Source organism: Aotus nancymaae, unplaced genomic scaffold (genome assembly GCF_030222135.1).
Source record: "Aotus nancymaae isolate 86718 unplaced genomic scaffold, 86718_ANA_hifiasm-v0.15.2.pri h1tg000048l, whole genome shotgun sequence".
In the NCBI taxonomy this organism is placed as follows: Eukaryota; Metazoa; Chordata; class Mammalia; order Primates; family Aotidae; genus Aotus; species Aotus nancymaae.
The window spans coordinates 6,141,820-6,157,500 of record NW_026988462.1 but is presented as its reverse complement, the minus strand read 5'-3'; the positions used below and the strand labels follow the sequence as shown (position 1 = coordinate 6,157,500).

Sequence of the window (15,681 nt, the reverse complement as noted above, 5' to 3'; positions counted from 1 at the left end):
TCAGCCATAAGGAGAAAATAGGAACAGCGCCTTCCCCCCCCCCTTTTTTTTTTTTTTTGTAAACTGTGTCAGAAATCCAAGCGAATGGACTCAAGGAGACTTCTAGTAGTTTGTTGTTGTTTGTTTAGGGAGAAAATCCAATTGACAACTTTCATCTCACACATATTTCTTGTTTGCGTTTCTTGCTCTTGAGAAAGAGCTCTTGCTCTGATTTGCATATGGCGTGATAAACAAAAGAAACCGTGATCATCTCACACACAAAAGGCCAGATTCGAGCCGGTCACCGGTCAAGAATGGATCCGGTCTGGGAGTTCTGCTCGAGAGAACAGAGATCCGCAAAGTTCAAATAGTACAAGCAGGGAGGCAAGGCTGCTGAGAGCCATCCTGCTCCCAGAAACGAATGACACAAGCAGCTTTTCCCGTGTGCCAGCCATTTCAGACCTCACCTTTCAACAGAGTGCATGCAACACGGACCGGGAGGGGGCTGGGGGGCTGGGGGGCGAGGAAGTTGAATAAGAAACAAAAACAAAACCGACCAAGAAACTTCCAGCAAAACTGGAAAGGCCAACGTATCAAAAAGTTACTCCTCCACTTCCGTGGATCAAAACGCAACAGGTTCCGAAGTGCAAAGCAAACACCAACTCCTGCCGGACACAACCGCCCGCTTTCGAGTTGGCTGCCGAAGTGCGGGTCTGAAATGATGCCGCGAATGCACAGGCACGCTCGCCCGCGCCCTCGCGCGCTCGGCCTTTCCTGCCCCGCCGGGTCCCCTGCCTCCGCCTGGCACCTATACATTCTCTGTACATACAAAGCGGGCCCCCGGTCTCGGGAGGGCGCACGGGACGGCCGCAGCGCTCGTACCTATACATATGTACACGTGTGCACAGCGGTCCTCGCGACGCGGCCCCGCGGGGTCATAGCGCGGCGGCATAGGCCGCAGGGTAGGGGTCCAGCTGGGGCTTGCCCATGCCCGGCAGCAGGATGTAGGCGAGCGGCGGCTGCAGCCCGGGGCTGGGCCACGCGCTGCAGTTGCACGGGATCATGTAGCCCGGGTTGCCCGGGCTGGGGTGCGAGTGCGTGTGCCCCCCGGCGGCCGCGGCCGCCGCTGCAGCCGCCGCCGCCGCGCCGTGGAAGGCGCCCGCGCCAGCGGTCGGGTAGCCCAGCGACGACGCGTACGGGAGGCCAGACGAGGACGACGAGATCTCTGCCATCTTGGAGCCCAGGTCGAGCAGCGAGTAGGGGCTGCCCGCGGCGGCAGCGGCGGCGGCAGCGGCGGCGGCGGCGGCCGACTGCGGGAAGAAGACGCGCGCGGCGGCGGCGGCGGCGGCCGCTGCCGCTTTCTCAGGATTGGCGAGCAGCGACTCGGGCACCAGGCCTCCGCCCGCCCCCGCGTGCAGCCCGGCGCCCGCCTTGAGCGCAGGGTGCTCGGTGTCCGCCACGCCGCCCAGGCCGTAGGGCACCGGGAAGGCGAACTTGTCCTTCTTGAGCAGCGTCTTGGGCTTGCGCCGCGGCCGGTACTTGTAGTCGGGGTGCTCCTTCATGTGCATGGCGCGCAGACGCTTGGCCTCGTCGATGAACGGCCGCTTCTCCGACTCGGTGAGCAGCTTCCACTCAGCGCCCAGGCGCTTGCTGATCTCCGAGTTGTGCATCTTGGGGTTCTCCTGGGCCATCTTGCGCCGCTGAGCCCGCGACCACACCATGAAGGCGTTCATGGGCCGCTTGACGTGATCCACCGGCTTGGACATGCTCTCGCCCTGCCGCGGCTGCAGCCCGCCGCCGCCCGGGCCCTCGCCCTCGGCCCGGAGGAAATCAATGTTGGCTGCCCGCGGGGACCCGCTCGGCCGGCCGGGGCTCGCCGCGCCCCACGTCGCGCCCTGGCGTCGCTCCCGCCCCGGAGGAGGGTGCTGGGGGACCAGCCCAGGGCCGCGTCGCGCCCCGGGCCGCCCTGGGGTCTCTGGCCGAGCGCTCCGGCAGGTTGTCTCCGGGACACTCTTAACTTCTCGGCCGTCTCCCCTCCCCGCGGCGGCAGTTTGCCCTTGACGTTCTTTGGGTCCTTCGTCTCCAGTGGCGTTTGCTCGCGAGCTCCCCGCAGGTAGCGGCGGCCGGGCCCTCAAGGAGGGGAGACCGACTCCTCCTCCTCCTCGCTCGTTCTCTCTTAAATGCAAAGCAGCCCCCAAAGTTGCGTCGCGGAGGCTCCACCAAGTTGAGCCGAGGAGCCCGCCGCCGCGTGCTGCCAAGTGCCAAAGGGGGCTCTCAGCGGCTGGAGTGTTTGGGTTCTCCTCGGTGACTTTCTCATTTGACAGACGCAGATGGGGGTGGGGAAGGAGGGGAGGTGGCCCTGGAGGAGGAAGAGGAGGGGGAGGCGGAGGAGCGTCCGGGCGCGCCACGGAAACGCAGAGCGCGGCAATGGATATAAATACAAATACAGCAGCACCAGCCGGTCTTCTTGGCTCCGGGCAAGGTGCGCCGATGGGAAACCCCCAATCGGCTGGGTGGTTTTTTTTTTTTTTTTTGGAGGGGGAGCTGTCCCCCGCAGCACCTGCCTCTCGAGTCCTCCCCGGCTGCTGGACTGACGGGAGGGGCGAAGAAGGAGGGTGGATGAGGCTTGAGCAAGCGTGGGTCGCCGGGCCTCAGAGGAAATTCTCCTGGCTCGCCGAGGAGCCGCGTCCGGCCGTCCCCTGGGCCATGCCGGCTCCACTTGCTCCGAGCCCCTCCAGGCCCGCAGGCCGACTTAGGGCTCCCGGAGCTCCCCCGCCGCGGACAGCAGCGCAGGCTCCGCGCGGCGTCACAGGCCAGGCACCGGCCGTGTCCCCGCCTCGCTCCTCTCGGTAGCCGCCCGGCACTTGCAACTAACTTCGCCCAAGTTTCCGGAGCCGCCGCGCCCCTCTCGGCGCGCTCCTGGGAGCGTGCGCCCGCGAGTCCGCCGCGTCTGGGGCCCCTCTGTCCTCGCTGCTGCGGCCAGAGCCAAGCCGGCGCAGGGGCGGAGGTGCTGGAGGAGGAGAGTTAAGGAAAACGCGCCATCACCTCAGTCCGCAGGTCCACGCTGGGGCAGCTCGCGCTCTCCCCACTCCCACGGCGCAGGGGGCCCCTTCCCGGCCCAGGCCGCCCTCTGCACCGGCTCAGGTGAGTGTGACTACCTGCGTGTGTGAGCTCCCGGAGCCGGCACTGGGTGTGCATGTCCAGCTGCGGCTGTGTGTGTATATCTGGGGGCCAGCGAAGGAGGTGGAGCCCGGGACTCAGGGAGGGAGGAGGGACCAGCGGAGCCGCCTCCCGCTCCCACACCCCCAGGACCTCGAATTAACAGATCCCCTCCGCCCCCCGCCCCCTCCCAATCCTCCTCCTCCCACTCCTTTTCACTTGAGAGCAGGTTTAGGCGAGTGGAGAGTCCGGAGCGCGCCGCGGAGTCTGCGCACTGTTTGGCGTTGGCAACCCCTGGTGTCAGCCCCGGCTACCCAGGCGTGCAGCTGCCCTGGTTGCGGCCCCGGGAGCCTTGCCGGGAGGAAGAAGGCGGCGGGCAAGAGTAGGAGAGCCTCTCCAACTGTGCAGGAAGAGGGTTAAGCCTGGGGAAGGGGAGACTCACCCTTGAAATTGTTTGAGACTGTTCCTAGTAAGTGCTCATTTTCCTGGGAGGTCCGGGTGTTGCTTGCAACAGATGCTTCTCCCATTTTCTTGCACTGGTGAAGCACCCAGTCAGAGGTAGTGGAGTGAAAAATAGTTCAGGAGGGAATAAGGACACTCTTGGCAACCTTTCCGAAAAAGAGCTAGCCCAGGCTGAGTATGCATCCTTGACTGACTATTCAAGTCTTTCAAAATTCTGTTTTGTTTGTCTTTTGTTGTAATCGTGGTCGCCAGAACCATCTATATGCTGATCTCTTTAAGGTACAGTTTACTTACAGTGTCTCACTTACATGCACAACTAAGGTGAAGGTGTTTAAAATTAATAAGTGTAAGTAGTTTCTCTGGAAGACAGAAGTAAAACGTACCCATCACTCAATGCTGGAATATTTTCATGCTAAGTATAATTTCCTTCTTTCGTAGTTAGGGCAGTTTTAAAAAAATAGTTAACACGATGCAAAAGTCAAACAGCATGATTCTGTTTGCGCGTTTTCCTCACTTCTTGGTATGCTGCAGCACACTTAGAACATGATCGGTCTGGAGGTTTTATTCACATGCTGGCCTGTCCTTCAGGGAGAACTTGCTTGCCTTCTTTCTTTGGCAGTTGGGATTTGACCTAGCCCCGTGGTATGTGCAAGTAGGAACATCTACAGACGGTTAACTCTTTAAGTCTTCCTGCAATTTATGTTCAGTTCATACAGACACGCACACAGACACAAAAGCTTTGATTGTCATTATGAACGTGAATTAAAACTGTTTCAGGCCCTCAGATTTATTTAAAAGTTAGGCTTGTTCATTTTAATAAAAGAATAGGGACTTAAAAAATTAGACTTGTAGTAACAGAACTGTGAATCAGCAGTGGCATGTTTGTGTTTTTCTGAAACTGTCATATTGACAAATGCTTATTTTGTATCAGTTATGCCCTTGCATTGTTAAAACAATTGGACTGATTTCTCCAGAACCGTATTCCTTTATAGGCTCGGTAAAGACACTCTTGTCACTCACAGACTCTGGCTGGGGTAATATGAAACCACTAATAGGTGTAATTACATAGACCAGAATATTAAATATACTGTTTTGTGATGATAAACTACAAAATTATCATCGCTGAGCTTTTCACCTACTGACTGGTATAATAGGTTTGAGACAAAAATATGATACACTGGCACACAAAGAACATGTGTATATATAGGGTACAAGACACGAAAGCTGTTATTCACTAAATATTGTGAATAAAGTTGAATTTAATCGTGAAAATTATTTCGACACACAAAAAGGGAGAAGGATTGTGAAAATGTGTTTTATATTAGTGAGTTAAATGATTTTATACTCTTCAAATTTTAGTTTAAAAATCCACTGCAATAAATTATTACATTAAAAAGAAATGTTTGTATATATGATTGAAATGTATGTTTATATGTGCAATATTTTATATGAATAATATATGTAAAGTTCCTTGGCTATAGTTTTTTCAGTATACATTTACAATATTGTCTGTCTATTGGTATTAAATGAGCCAAATTTGAACGTTCTCAAGTCCAAGAATGTTGAACTGTGGGTAACAAAGGTGTCATGAAAAGAAAATGACTATCTGTGTGCTTGTCTATTCACCAAATGAAATTTCCCACGTTTCAAAATAGGAAAGATTTGGTTTTAGTTTTTGGTTTCTAGGGGATCAATATTCTTGGCCTAAACCCTTCACAACCAAAGAAAGAGCCCTCACTATCAGCCATGCATTAAAGGAAGGCAACGCTTTGCTGTTATTAACCAACCTTCACACCTCTTGCCTGAATCTGGTTGAGCTTTTAACAAAGTAAATTTTCGAGCCATTTTCATTCATATGTACCAATATGTAAATTCACTTATAATTTCTTCATATCTTGTGTTTGAATTGATACAGGTATATTTTTGTTCTTGTGCATTTTGTCCTAAAGATGAAAAAAATCCCAGCGTATAAGAAATGGAATAGTCTGTGTGAGTTAATAGTGAAGGAAAATAAATTGAAGGAGAATTGTAAGTTTGATGGGCTTTATCTTGTCAACTCTTGATTGTAACGAACAGTATAATTTGATCAGTAGAATCGTGTGGGTCTGTATTTTCCTGTGGCCACAGTGATACCTGTGATTGCAAATGTATCGAATCAGAAACTGAGTGACGCTCCTTCAGAAAAAGTTTGTGGGTCTGTGTAAATTCAGTTTTCTCTTTTCCCCCTTCCATTCTCCCCAGCAAATGGTCTCTTTTCAATTCTAAAACTTTCACTAGGAGGCAGCAATGAGATTGTTGGGGAATAAAAAATACCTTGGCAACCCGACAGGCTGGTTTGCTTGCTTTCTCTTCCACGAGGGAGGGGAGAATACTTGGGTCCCAATGTGAATGGAATCATTTTCCCCCATCTTTTCATCCTCCTCTCTCTCATTGGGGTTTCACCCAGGTGGCTCACTATCACATTATTTTTCTAGAACCATGGGGGTGATAAAATACAGCAAAGACAGCAAGCCAATGGGGTAATGAGAGGTGACCAGATGGAAGTGATGGGCAGTGAAGGTGATGCCTTCAAAGTGCAGAGGCCAAACAATCACCCTTGCACACTGAGAGCTGGCAGCTATTGTTAGAGAATGTTGGGGATCTGTTCTTAAGCAAGTGTGGTGAAAGAATTCAGAAGCTTTCATACCTGCATAGAGAGGTGATATAGCCTGTTTGTCCTGTTAAGAAGGAAATGAGAAGACTGTGACAACATCATCTCCATGAAGCCAGAGAGACAAGAAGAGCTGTCTGAGGTCAACAGTCATGATGGAAAGCAACGGCTATAAGAGTGGCCCTTCACCACTGCCTGCCAATTTCTTATCCTTTTGAGATTTTTGTCCTTTTATTCTCACTGTTCTTGCCATACTTGGAAACTGGAAATATACAGATCAATCATGGAGAACCTTTCCTTATGTCTTCTGAGCAGGACTCAGGCAGGCTGACATTTTCAAAAGGAGTAGAGGACAGAAAAAGAAAAACCATGTCAAAAACAGTCCCCTCCTGCCACCGCCCCCCGCAAAACCTAAGAGAAAAAATACAATACAAACCACTCAAAACAGACAACTTCACGACATACCTATGTCAGATCCCAAGAATCCTGTAAAAGCGTAATTTTCTTAGGATAAGAGCCTTTATTGTTTTGTAAGGGAGAGAGAGCTAATCCTGAACAAAACTAGAAATGAATGAAGGAGGGTTGGACAGTGAGGGTGTCATTGGCCCATGTAATGAAAACTTCCAGCCTTCTGTAGCTGTTAAATGAGGAGACTGGCTTTTGGTAGGGTGGGGTTCCTTGTGAATTTCATCATCACCCATGCCCTGGTTTATTTTGAGAAAGAACAAACCTGAGAAAGGGGATTCTCTTAAGTATCCCAGCACAGTGGTAGATAAGCCATGCTTCTGGCTTTACAGAAGTCACTCTGACCGTCCCCACTTCCACCTTGTGGATTGCCCAGCCCTGTGCTTTCCTGGCACTCAGATTCCAGTTCCCATCTAAGGACGGGTCTGCTTTAGAGCTCAATTGCTGAGCAGTTCTGCTCCTTAAAAGAATAAAAAAAAAATACTTAGCTATCAGTTATTGAGTTCTTAAGATACCACACCTTTTGCACACATTGTATTTAACTTTTAGGAAAACCCTATGTTATAAGCATTACCATCTCCAGTTTGCAGACTCTGAATGAAGCCTTACAGCCAATGAGTACGTAACTTGCCTAAAGTCACACAACCATAAGAGGAAGAACTGGGATTTGAACTAAGCTGATGTTTTTAAACCCCATCACTTAGAGTCCCAGTAGGAGGATCAGCCCCTTTCCAGCTCAGATTCTCAGTTCCACTTACTTCCCCAAGCTTTCTGTGACTCACTCACCACCCCACTCCCTCTGTGAGGGAGTGCCAGTGGCAATCTTTCCAATAAGGCATTCCAAGCCCACAACAAGGACACCCCAGTCAGAAGAAGCAGTCTCTCCAAGTCCCATCCCCGCTGTTCTGGGGCCAGGCTTCCCCTTGCTCCCATAGTCCTCAGCACAGATTTGGCCTTAGGGGCAATCCACTATCCCTCCCTCCCTAGGCCTCCCACTGCAAACACTGAACAATTGCCTGCCCTGAATAAACCCTATCTCTACCCTTTCTCTGATAGCCAAAGGCTGCTCCAACAATGTTATCTAATCTCAGTCTTTACTTTCCCCCAACCCTACTTCTCCTTTCTACCTTTCCTTTGTGAACCCCAAGTACACAAAATTGGTTTAATCACCGTTCCTGACTCATGATACACTCTCATAACTGGTCCATCAATGGCCCAGTTTTATTAAGTTAATTATATTTAATAATTTAGCAAGTGCCTTTATGAGTCCACCACTCAAAATAAAACTTGCCAATGAACCTATATCTAACTAAATTATCTCTCCAGTAAACTCTCTACTCACCTCACCCAACCCAGTGTGGCCATTTTCATTCATATTGTTTTCCATCTAGATGTATGCCTTAAAAATATGTTTTTATTTTAATGTGTTTTTAACATAGAAGTTTTCAGAAGCTAAATATTTTGTATATAATCTTTATTATCTAACTTTCATATATAATCTTTATTGTATAACTTTGGATTCATCAGTATTACTGCGTATCACTGTAGTTCATTCATTTTAGCTGCTACTAATATTTGGTTGTGCAAATATACCACAGTTTATTGCTTGCTGTCCTGTTGATGAGCATGTGGGTTGTTTTCAGTTTTTAACCATCATAAACTGGCTGCTATATGCATTCTTGTTTGTGTCTACTGCTGGACATGCATACAGGTGAAAAGCTGTAAAAGTGGGAAACCCACCTAGTGCCCTTTTTCCAAATGGATCCCTTTGAGTTTCTGCTCACTTTTGATTTTGTTTTCTAGGCATTCAGAGGTTTTTATATTTTTGTCCCAAGTTTATTATTTATAGGAGGGTTGATCTTATAGGAGCCATTTTTGTGTTACCAGCATCCATCTGAAATTGATTTTTATATATAGTATGAGGTTTGACATTTTTTCCATATGGATACTCAATTTTTTAAAACCACTAATTTTAAAAATTGCCTTTTTATCCATTCATGAGTACTACCTTTGCCCTAACTAAAATTGATGTAAGTTGGTTTCTGAGCTATTTTGATTTATGTTTAAAAATTTTTTCTATTGCACTATCTTAATTCTGATAAGGAACAAGTCCCCCCATCATTTTCATCTTACTTAAAGCTATCTTGGCTACTCTTGGCCTTTGCATTTCTATATAAATCTTAGAACAGATTGTCAGGATCCAAATTCTCTCTCTGTCTCTCTTCCTCTCCCTCCCTCTCTCTCTCCCTCTCTCCCCCGCCCCCCCTTCTCTCTCTCAACAAGATCTTGCTCTGTGGCCTACGTTGGAGTGCTGGGGCATAATCATGACTCATTGAAGTCTTGACCTTCCAGGGTCAAGCATCCTTCCATCTCAGCCTCCCAAGTAGCTGGGACCACAGGTGTGTGCCACTATGCCCACTATTTTTTTTTTATTTTTCTGTATAGACAGGATCTCCCTATGTTGCCTAGACTGGTCTCGAATTCCTGGGGTTAAGAAAATCCTCCCACCTCACCTCCCAAAGTACTGGGATTACAGGCATGAACCACCATGTCTGGCACCAAATATTCTTTAAAAACCAAATTTTTTAAAAAATAATAATAATTAAGATTGCCATAAATCCCTAGGTTGATTTAGGGAGAAGTGACATCTTCACATTGTTAACACTTCTAAGTCATGAACTTGGTATCCCTCCATTAATTTCATTGTTCTGCTGGGTGCGGTGGCTCACGCCTGTAATGCCAGCACATTGGGAGGCCGAGGCAGGTGGAACACAAGGTCAGGCGCTTGAGACCAGCCTGACCAACATGGTGAAACCTCATCTCTACTAGAAATACAAAAAATTAGCTGGGTGTGGTGGAGTGCGCCTATAATCCCAGCTACTCAAAAGGCTGAGGCAAGAAAATCATTTGAACCCCAGAGGCGGAGGTTGCAGTGAGCTGAGATCACGCCATTGCACTCCAGCGAGACTCCATCTAAAAACAAAAAAAAATTTCTCCTGCTGAGCAGTTTAAGGGAAAAAAAGAGAGAGAGAGAAAAAAAAATTCCATTGCTCTTTCATTTATCTCAGTAATATAGCTTTCTGGTAAAATTCTTACACATTTATAATTCCTAGGTTTTTAAAGAATTTTTGATAGCATTACAAATTGCATATTTTAAAGATGATATCTCTTTTAATTTTTATTTTATTTTTTTGAGATGGAGTCTCACTCTGTCGCCCAGGCTGGAGTGCAGTGGCGCAATCTGGGCTCACTGCAGCCTCCACCTCCTGGTTTCCAGCGATTCTCCTGCCTCAGCCTCCGGAGTAGCTGGGATTACAGCACACACCACCATGCCCTGCTAATCTTTGTATTTTTAGTAGAGATGAGGTTATCACTACCTTAGCCAGGCTGGTCTCGAACTCCTGGTCTTAAGTGAACCTCCCGTCTCAGCCTCCCAAAGTGCTGGAATTACAAGTGTGAGCCATGGCACCATGCCAAGATGATAGCTTTTAAAAAAGATAGTGTCTTTTTAAGACTTATTTTCTGTTTGTTGCTGGTATATAGAAATACAATTAATTTTTGTATACTGACTTTGTAAGTAGCTACCTTGTGAAACCATTTTTATTTTTTATTTTTGTTGTTTGTTTTGAGACAGAGTCTCACTCTGTCACTCAGGCTGGACTGCAGTGGCCTGATCTCTGCTCACTGCAACCTCCACCTCTCTGGCTCGAGTGATTCTCGTGCCTCACCCTCCTGAGCAGCTGGGACTATAGCCACGTTCCACCATGCTCTGCTAATTTTTTCTATTTTTGGTAGAAATGGCGTTTCACCATGTTGCCCAGGCTGGTCTCAAACTCCTGAGCTCAGGCAATCCACCCACTCATCTTGACATGCCAAAGTGCTGGGATTGCAGGCATGAGCCACCTCACCCGGCCCTAAACCATTTTTAATTCAAATCATTTATTTGTAGTTTTTTTTTTTTTGAGATTTTTTCTATGTACAAAATCATGTCATCTGTGAACACTGAAAGTTTTCTTTCTTCTTTCCAATTCTTAAATATTTTATTTATTTTTCTTACCTTACTGCTAGATTCTTATTATTTATTATTATTATTCAAGAATAATAAAATATTCTTAAATATTTTATTTATTATTCTTATTTATTATTCAAGAAAAATAAAATATTCTTAAATATTTTATTTATTTTTCTTACCTACTGTCTAGATTCTTCCGTTCATAGCTGAACAGAATTCGTTTTGGTAGGTGTCCTTGTCTTTTTCCTGATCAATGTATGGCATGCTGGGCGTCCCCATACTCTTTTCAGAGCTTAACAGCCTAGTTAAGCCCTGGTCCCGCTGCCACTCAGTCACATACATCTATGTATCTTCTTGAAATTATGCTTAGTTATGCTTTTCTTAGTTTAGACAGTTGACCAAACAAGTCATTTAGTCTTCATCTCTAGGACAAGAACTCCACCTGGTTCAGTACACAAACTCTGAACACTGAAGAAGTAACTCCTTCCTTCATTCCTCCATCGGCTTAGCATAGATTTTGGCCAAATATAATTGCTCAGCACTGGTCTGGTTATAGTATTAGGCTATTTGCCTCAACTTGGTTTTATGCTGCTGTGCTATTTGCATCTCACATGAAGAAACATGGCCTCAGCACCTACACCATTGGACACAAACTCCAGAGCCCATGTCATTGGGCCAGTTGTCCATAGTTTCTTCCACCACTTCTGGAGCATGTGACTGCTTGGTTCAGCCTCAGTGCCTAGTGTCTTGAAAACAAGCCAAGACCCCCAATCATTGCACGTGGTCCAAACATTTTAAATGAGGGCATTTGTTTTACATAACACCATAACGTTCCCTTTCTCTAGAGACAGGGTAAAATAACCCACGAGTAAGTAAATGCCATAATTCCGTCTAATTTTTGTAACTGGAATGTAATAAGAGGACACAAGACAGGAATTCTGAAGTATTCAAGAATTGTAATTAGTCTGATAGCAATCTGCACCTAATCATCCCAGCTGCCTGAAAAGTTAACTCATGACCTCAGTGGACTTATCACCCCCCTGGTATTTGTAGAGCCACATTGTAATTTAGTGCTTTGTTTGTGCATTAAAGTATTTCCATACACTAACTTCCTAGTTGACGTGTCCTTTTGTTCATTATCAGCCGCCAATTTCACATTCCAGTTGGTTGTCAGGAGTGGCTGGACTCTCTGATCATAGGCAAGCCTGCAGCACTGCTTTTCAATGCACTTTTAAAACAGTATTTGACATTTATGCATGTATATTGTCTACCAGCAAGTACATCTATTGCTGTCAAACAAAGCCCTGGATTAGATAAAAAATTTGTCTTTATTTATTTGAGGCCAAAGGGGGCTTTCATTGTGGCACAGGACTGGCTTAATAAAATTCTGACTTTACTTTTAAGGACACGTGGCAATGAGTTAAGGGGCTAGCAACAACCTAGCAAGAAAATACTATCTGATGAATTTGTTGGTAATAATACGGAGTTACTTTTTCTTTTTTTCTTTCTTTTTCTTTTCTTTTTTTGAGATGGAGTTTCGCTCTTGTTACCCAGGCTGGAGTGCAATGGTGCGATCTCGGCTCACCGCAACCTCCGCCTCCTGGGTTCAGGCAATTCTCCTGCCTCAGCCTCCTGAGTATGGGATTACAGGCATGCGCCACCATACCCAGCTAATTTTTTGTATTAGTAGAGACGGGGTTTCACCATGTTGACCAGGATGGTCTCGATCCCTTGGCCTCGTGATCTACCCGCCTCAGCCTCCCAAAGTGCTGGGATTACAGGCTTGAGCCACCGCGCCCAGCCTTTTTTTTTTTTTTTGAGATAGGGTCTTACTCTGTCACCCAGGCTGGAATGCAGTGATGCAATCTCAGCTCACTGCCGCATTGACCTCCTGGGCTCAGGTGATCCTCCTATCTCAGCCTCCCAAGTAGCTGGGACCACAGGTGCAGGCCACCACACCCACCTAATTTTTGTATTTTTTGTATAGATGGGGTTTCACTATGTTGCCCAGGCTAGTCTTAAACTCCTGAGCTCAAGCAATCCGCCTGCTTCAGCCCCCCTGAGTACTGGTATTATAGGCGTGAGCCACTGTGTCCAGCCTGGAGTTGCTTCTTCTGTAAACCTTTTCTGACACAATTTCAAGAGGCTGAGTTGACGAGTCCCTGCTTTATGCTTCTTCATACCCTGGATCACCGATTATTCTAGTGCCAGTACCTCTTGGTTACAATTGTTAACTCATATGTGTTTCCTTACTTAACTTTACACACCCAGAGGGTAGGGACCATATCTTACTGATCTTTGTATCTCAGCACCTAGCAAGGCTCCTGGCACAAAATAGGCACTTGATAAATTGTTGATGAATGAACGAATGAATCAACTATATGCTCTGAATCTGTTTGTACACAGCCAAGGAGAAAGGAGAGGTTCAGGACTTAACCTCATGATTCAGACACAGGATTATTAAGCTAATCTTAATTAATTAATTAATCTTAATGAAGTCTAGAGTAGTGCTGGAAATGAAATGACTTAAACACTGTTTCTGATACCCACAAGAAATGCTTCCACATTCTTACCTTCTATCATCAGTATAGTTCAAGTATAATCTGCCCCACCTCCCCTCTTCTACCAAACAGTTTGGTCATTATTTAAGTCCTTAATTTTAAATTGCTATTAAGGATATATCTGTAAGAAAGGCAACAGCTTTTAAGTTTCCACTATAAAAATTGTTCAATCTCACCGGGTGCGGTGGCTCACGCTTGTAATCCCAGCACATTGAGAGGCCGAGGAGGCTGAGGTCAGGAGTTCAAGACCAGCCTGGCCAACATAGTGAGGCCCCCATCTCTACTAAAAATACATAAATTAGCCAGGCATGGTGGCAGGTGCCTGTAATACCAGCTGTGCAGGAGGCTGAGACAGGAGAATTGCTTGAACCTGGGAGGTAAAGGTTGCAGTGAGCCAAGATCATGCCATTACACTCCAGCCTGGGTGACAAGAGGGAAACTCCATCTCAAAAATAAAAATAAAAATATTCAAAAAAGAAATTGTTCAATCTCTCTTTTTAAATGTGCCTTGACTATAAAATGAAAATTTATCAGATTAAAATATGCTTTTGTATTTTAACAAAGTGAATGGAATAGCAACATGACTGGTGATTGTACATTTTCACTGGATACATTCTAAAAATTACATGGCTTTTTTTTTTCCTTTTCATGCTAGTACTGTGAATTCTACTCTGAATTCTTTAGACCTGGGGCGGTGGAGCTGAGGGAGCTCTCAGGTGTGCTCCAGGTGTGCTCATTATTTTTCTTATGGCAGCCTGGGATGATTATTAGAGCTCCATTTCCAAAAGCTCCATTTGATTCACAAAAGAGTGGGTTGGGAAGAGGGCAGGTGAAGGGGGGACTTAAAGATTTTGTGCTGAACTTCTGTTATGGATTGAACTGTATCCCCTCCAAAGTCATATGTTGGAACCCTAATCCCTAGAGTGGCTATATTTGGAGATGAGACCTTTAAGGAAGTAACTAAGGTGAAATGGGGTCAAAACAGTAAGGCCCTGGTCCAATAAAATTAGTGTCCTTTGAGGAGGAGACACCAGACAGCTGAAGTGCACTCTCTCTCTCTCTTTCTGTCTCCGTGTGTGTGTGTGTGTGTGTGTGTGTGTCTGTCTGTCTGTCTGTCTGTGTCTGTGTCCCCGCTCAGAGGAAAGGCCATGAGGACAAAGCAGCCATCTTCAAGCCAGAAGGAGAGCTCTCACCAGAAATCAAACCCTGTGATACCTTGATCTTGGACTTCTGGCCTTCAGAACTGTGAGAAAATACATTTCTGTTGTTTAAACCCTACAGTCTGTCCTATTTTGTTATGGCAGCCTAGGCTAAATTTTACAACTTCTTTGGTGTTTGAAATTTTCCATCAAAAATTTGTTTTTGTATTACTTTTGCCATAAGAGCCAATATATGTAACTCCCAACCACTGATAATTTAGCCCCTCCTCTCCTCAAAAATGAAGATTTTCATTCTGGAACAGGTATGTTCCAGAAATTATGGAACATACTTAAATTATGCTGGCTCCATTTATAAACACAGAATAGTATAGTGGCATAAACTATGAGAACTGGTGATGCTTTAATCTTCTGTCTTAGACAGAAGTCTGGGATGCTGGGCTGGGACTGAGGTGCTCTGGCTGGGAGGCTGAGGCAGGGATCTTCAAGACAAAACCATGCTTAGGCGAACTCTGCAATGCACGGGGTGATAACAGAGGGAGAATTTGTAGTGGGGTGGGTGAAGAAAATTACCATGAGCATTCACCCACACTTCACTACTTTTAAAGAATTATTGTGATTCAGTCTACAGGGAGTTGGGATGACAAGCTGATGCTTCACTGGGTGAATTGTTGATTTGTGTTCCTGTAGAAATTTAATTTACTGTAGAAATTACTGAAAGCAGCAGAAATTACTGAATGCTCAATGGCTACAGACTTTGTGGTAGATTAAAGATTGAGGCAAATTCTTTGTTATTTCTTCATTGAGAGGTGAAGTCCAATAACTCACTCAAATCTGGGTTGCCCTAAGTGACTTGTTTGATCAAGAAGACACTGTAATAGTGTCACGTGGGACTTCCGAGTCTCAGTTGTAAGAAGCTTCGCAGCTTCTACCTGGATTTCTTGGTCTCTGGGAGTCCTCAGCTGCCATGTGAAAATTCCAACTATTCTAAGTCTACCTGTTTAGAGAGGCCTTCTGATATACAGTACCTGTTGATTCAAGCCTTCTAGCCATTCCTGCCAAAGTGCCAGACACAAGAGTGATGCTGTTTTGGATGCTCCAAAGCAGCTCATCCACCAACAGAATACCACCAAATGATCTTTGTCATGCCATGTGGGACAGAAGAATCACCCTGCTGAGCCCTGCCCAGATACCGTACCTATAAAATAAGGAGGTATAATAAAATACTTGTAGTAT

General features: G+C 46.2%; 2 protein-coding genes across 3 annotated transcripts in view; both read right to left on the bottom strand.

Annotated features, from left to right (window-relative positions):
- Positions 1-869, bottom strand: part of LOC135268953 (uncharacterized) — a 6,411-nt gene extending 5,542 nt beyond the window's left edge. Inside the window, exon 1 of the mRNA XM_064362167.1 lies at positions 585-869. Within this exon, the coding sequence (XP_064218237.1) occupies positions 585-869 (285 nt within the window). The remainder of the gene's footprint in view (positions 1-584) is intronic.
- The window catches only part of SOX21 (SRY-box transcription factor 21), a 3,101-nt gene extending 690 nt beyond the window's left edge, over positions 1-2,411 (bottom strand). The window contains exons 1-2 of one of the 2 annotated variants that reach the window (XM_064362247.1): positions 1,309-1,745; positions 915-1,242 (exon numbers count right to left, since the gene is read on the bottom strand). In XM_064362247.1, the coding sequence (XP_064218317.1) occupies positions 915-1,242; positions 1,309-1,745 (765 nt within the window). The other variant, XM_064362246.1, reaches the window with a different exon arrangement.
- Between the last annotated feature and the right edge of the window lie 13,270 nt (positions 2,412-15,681).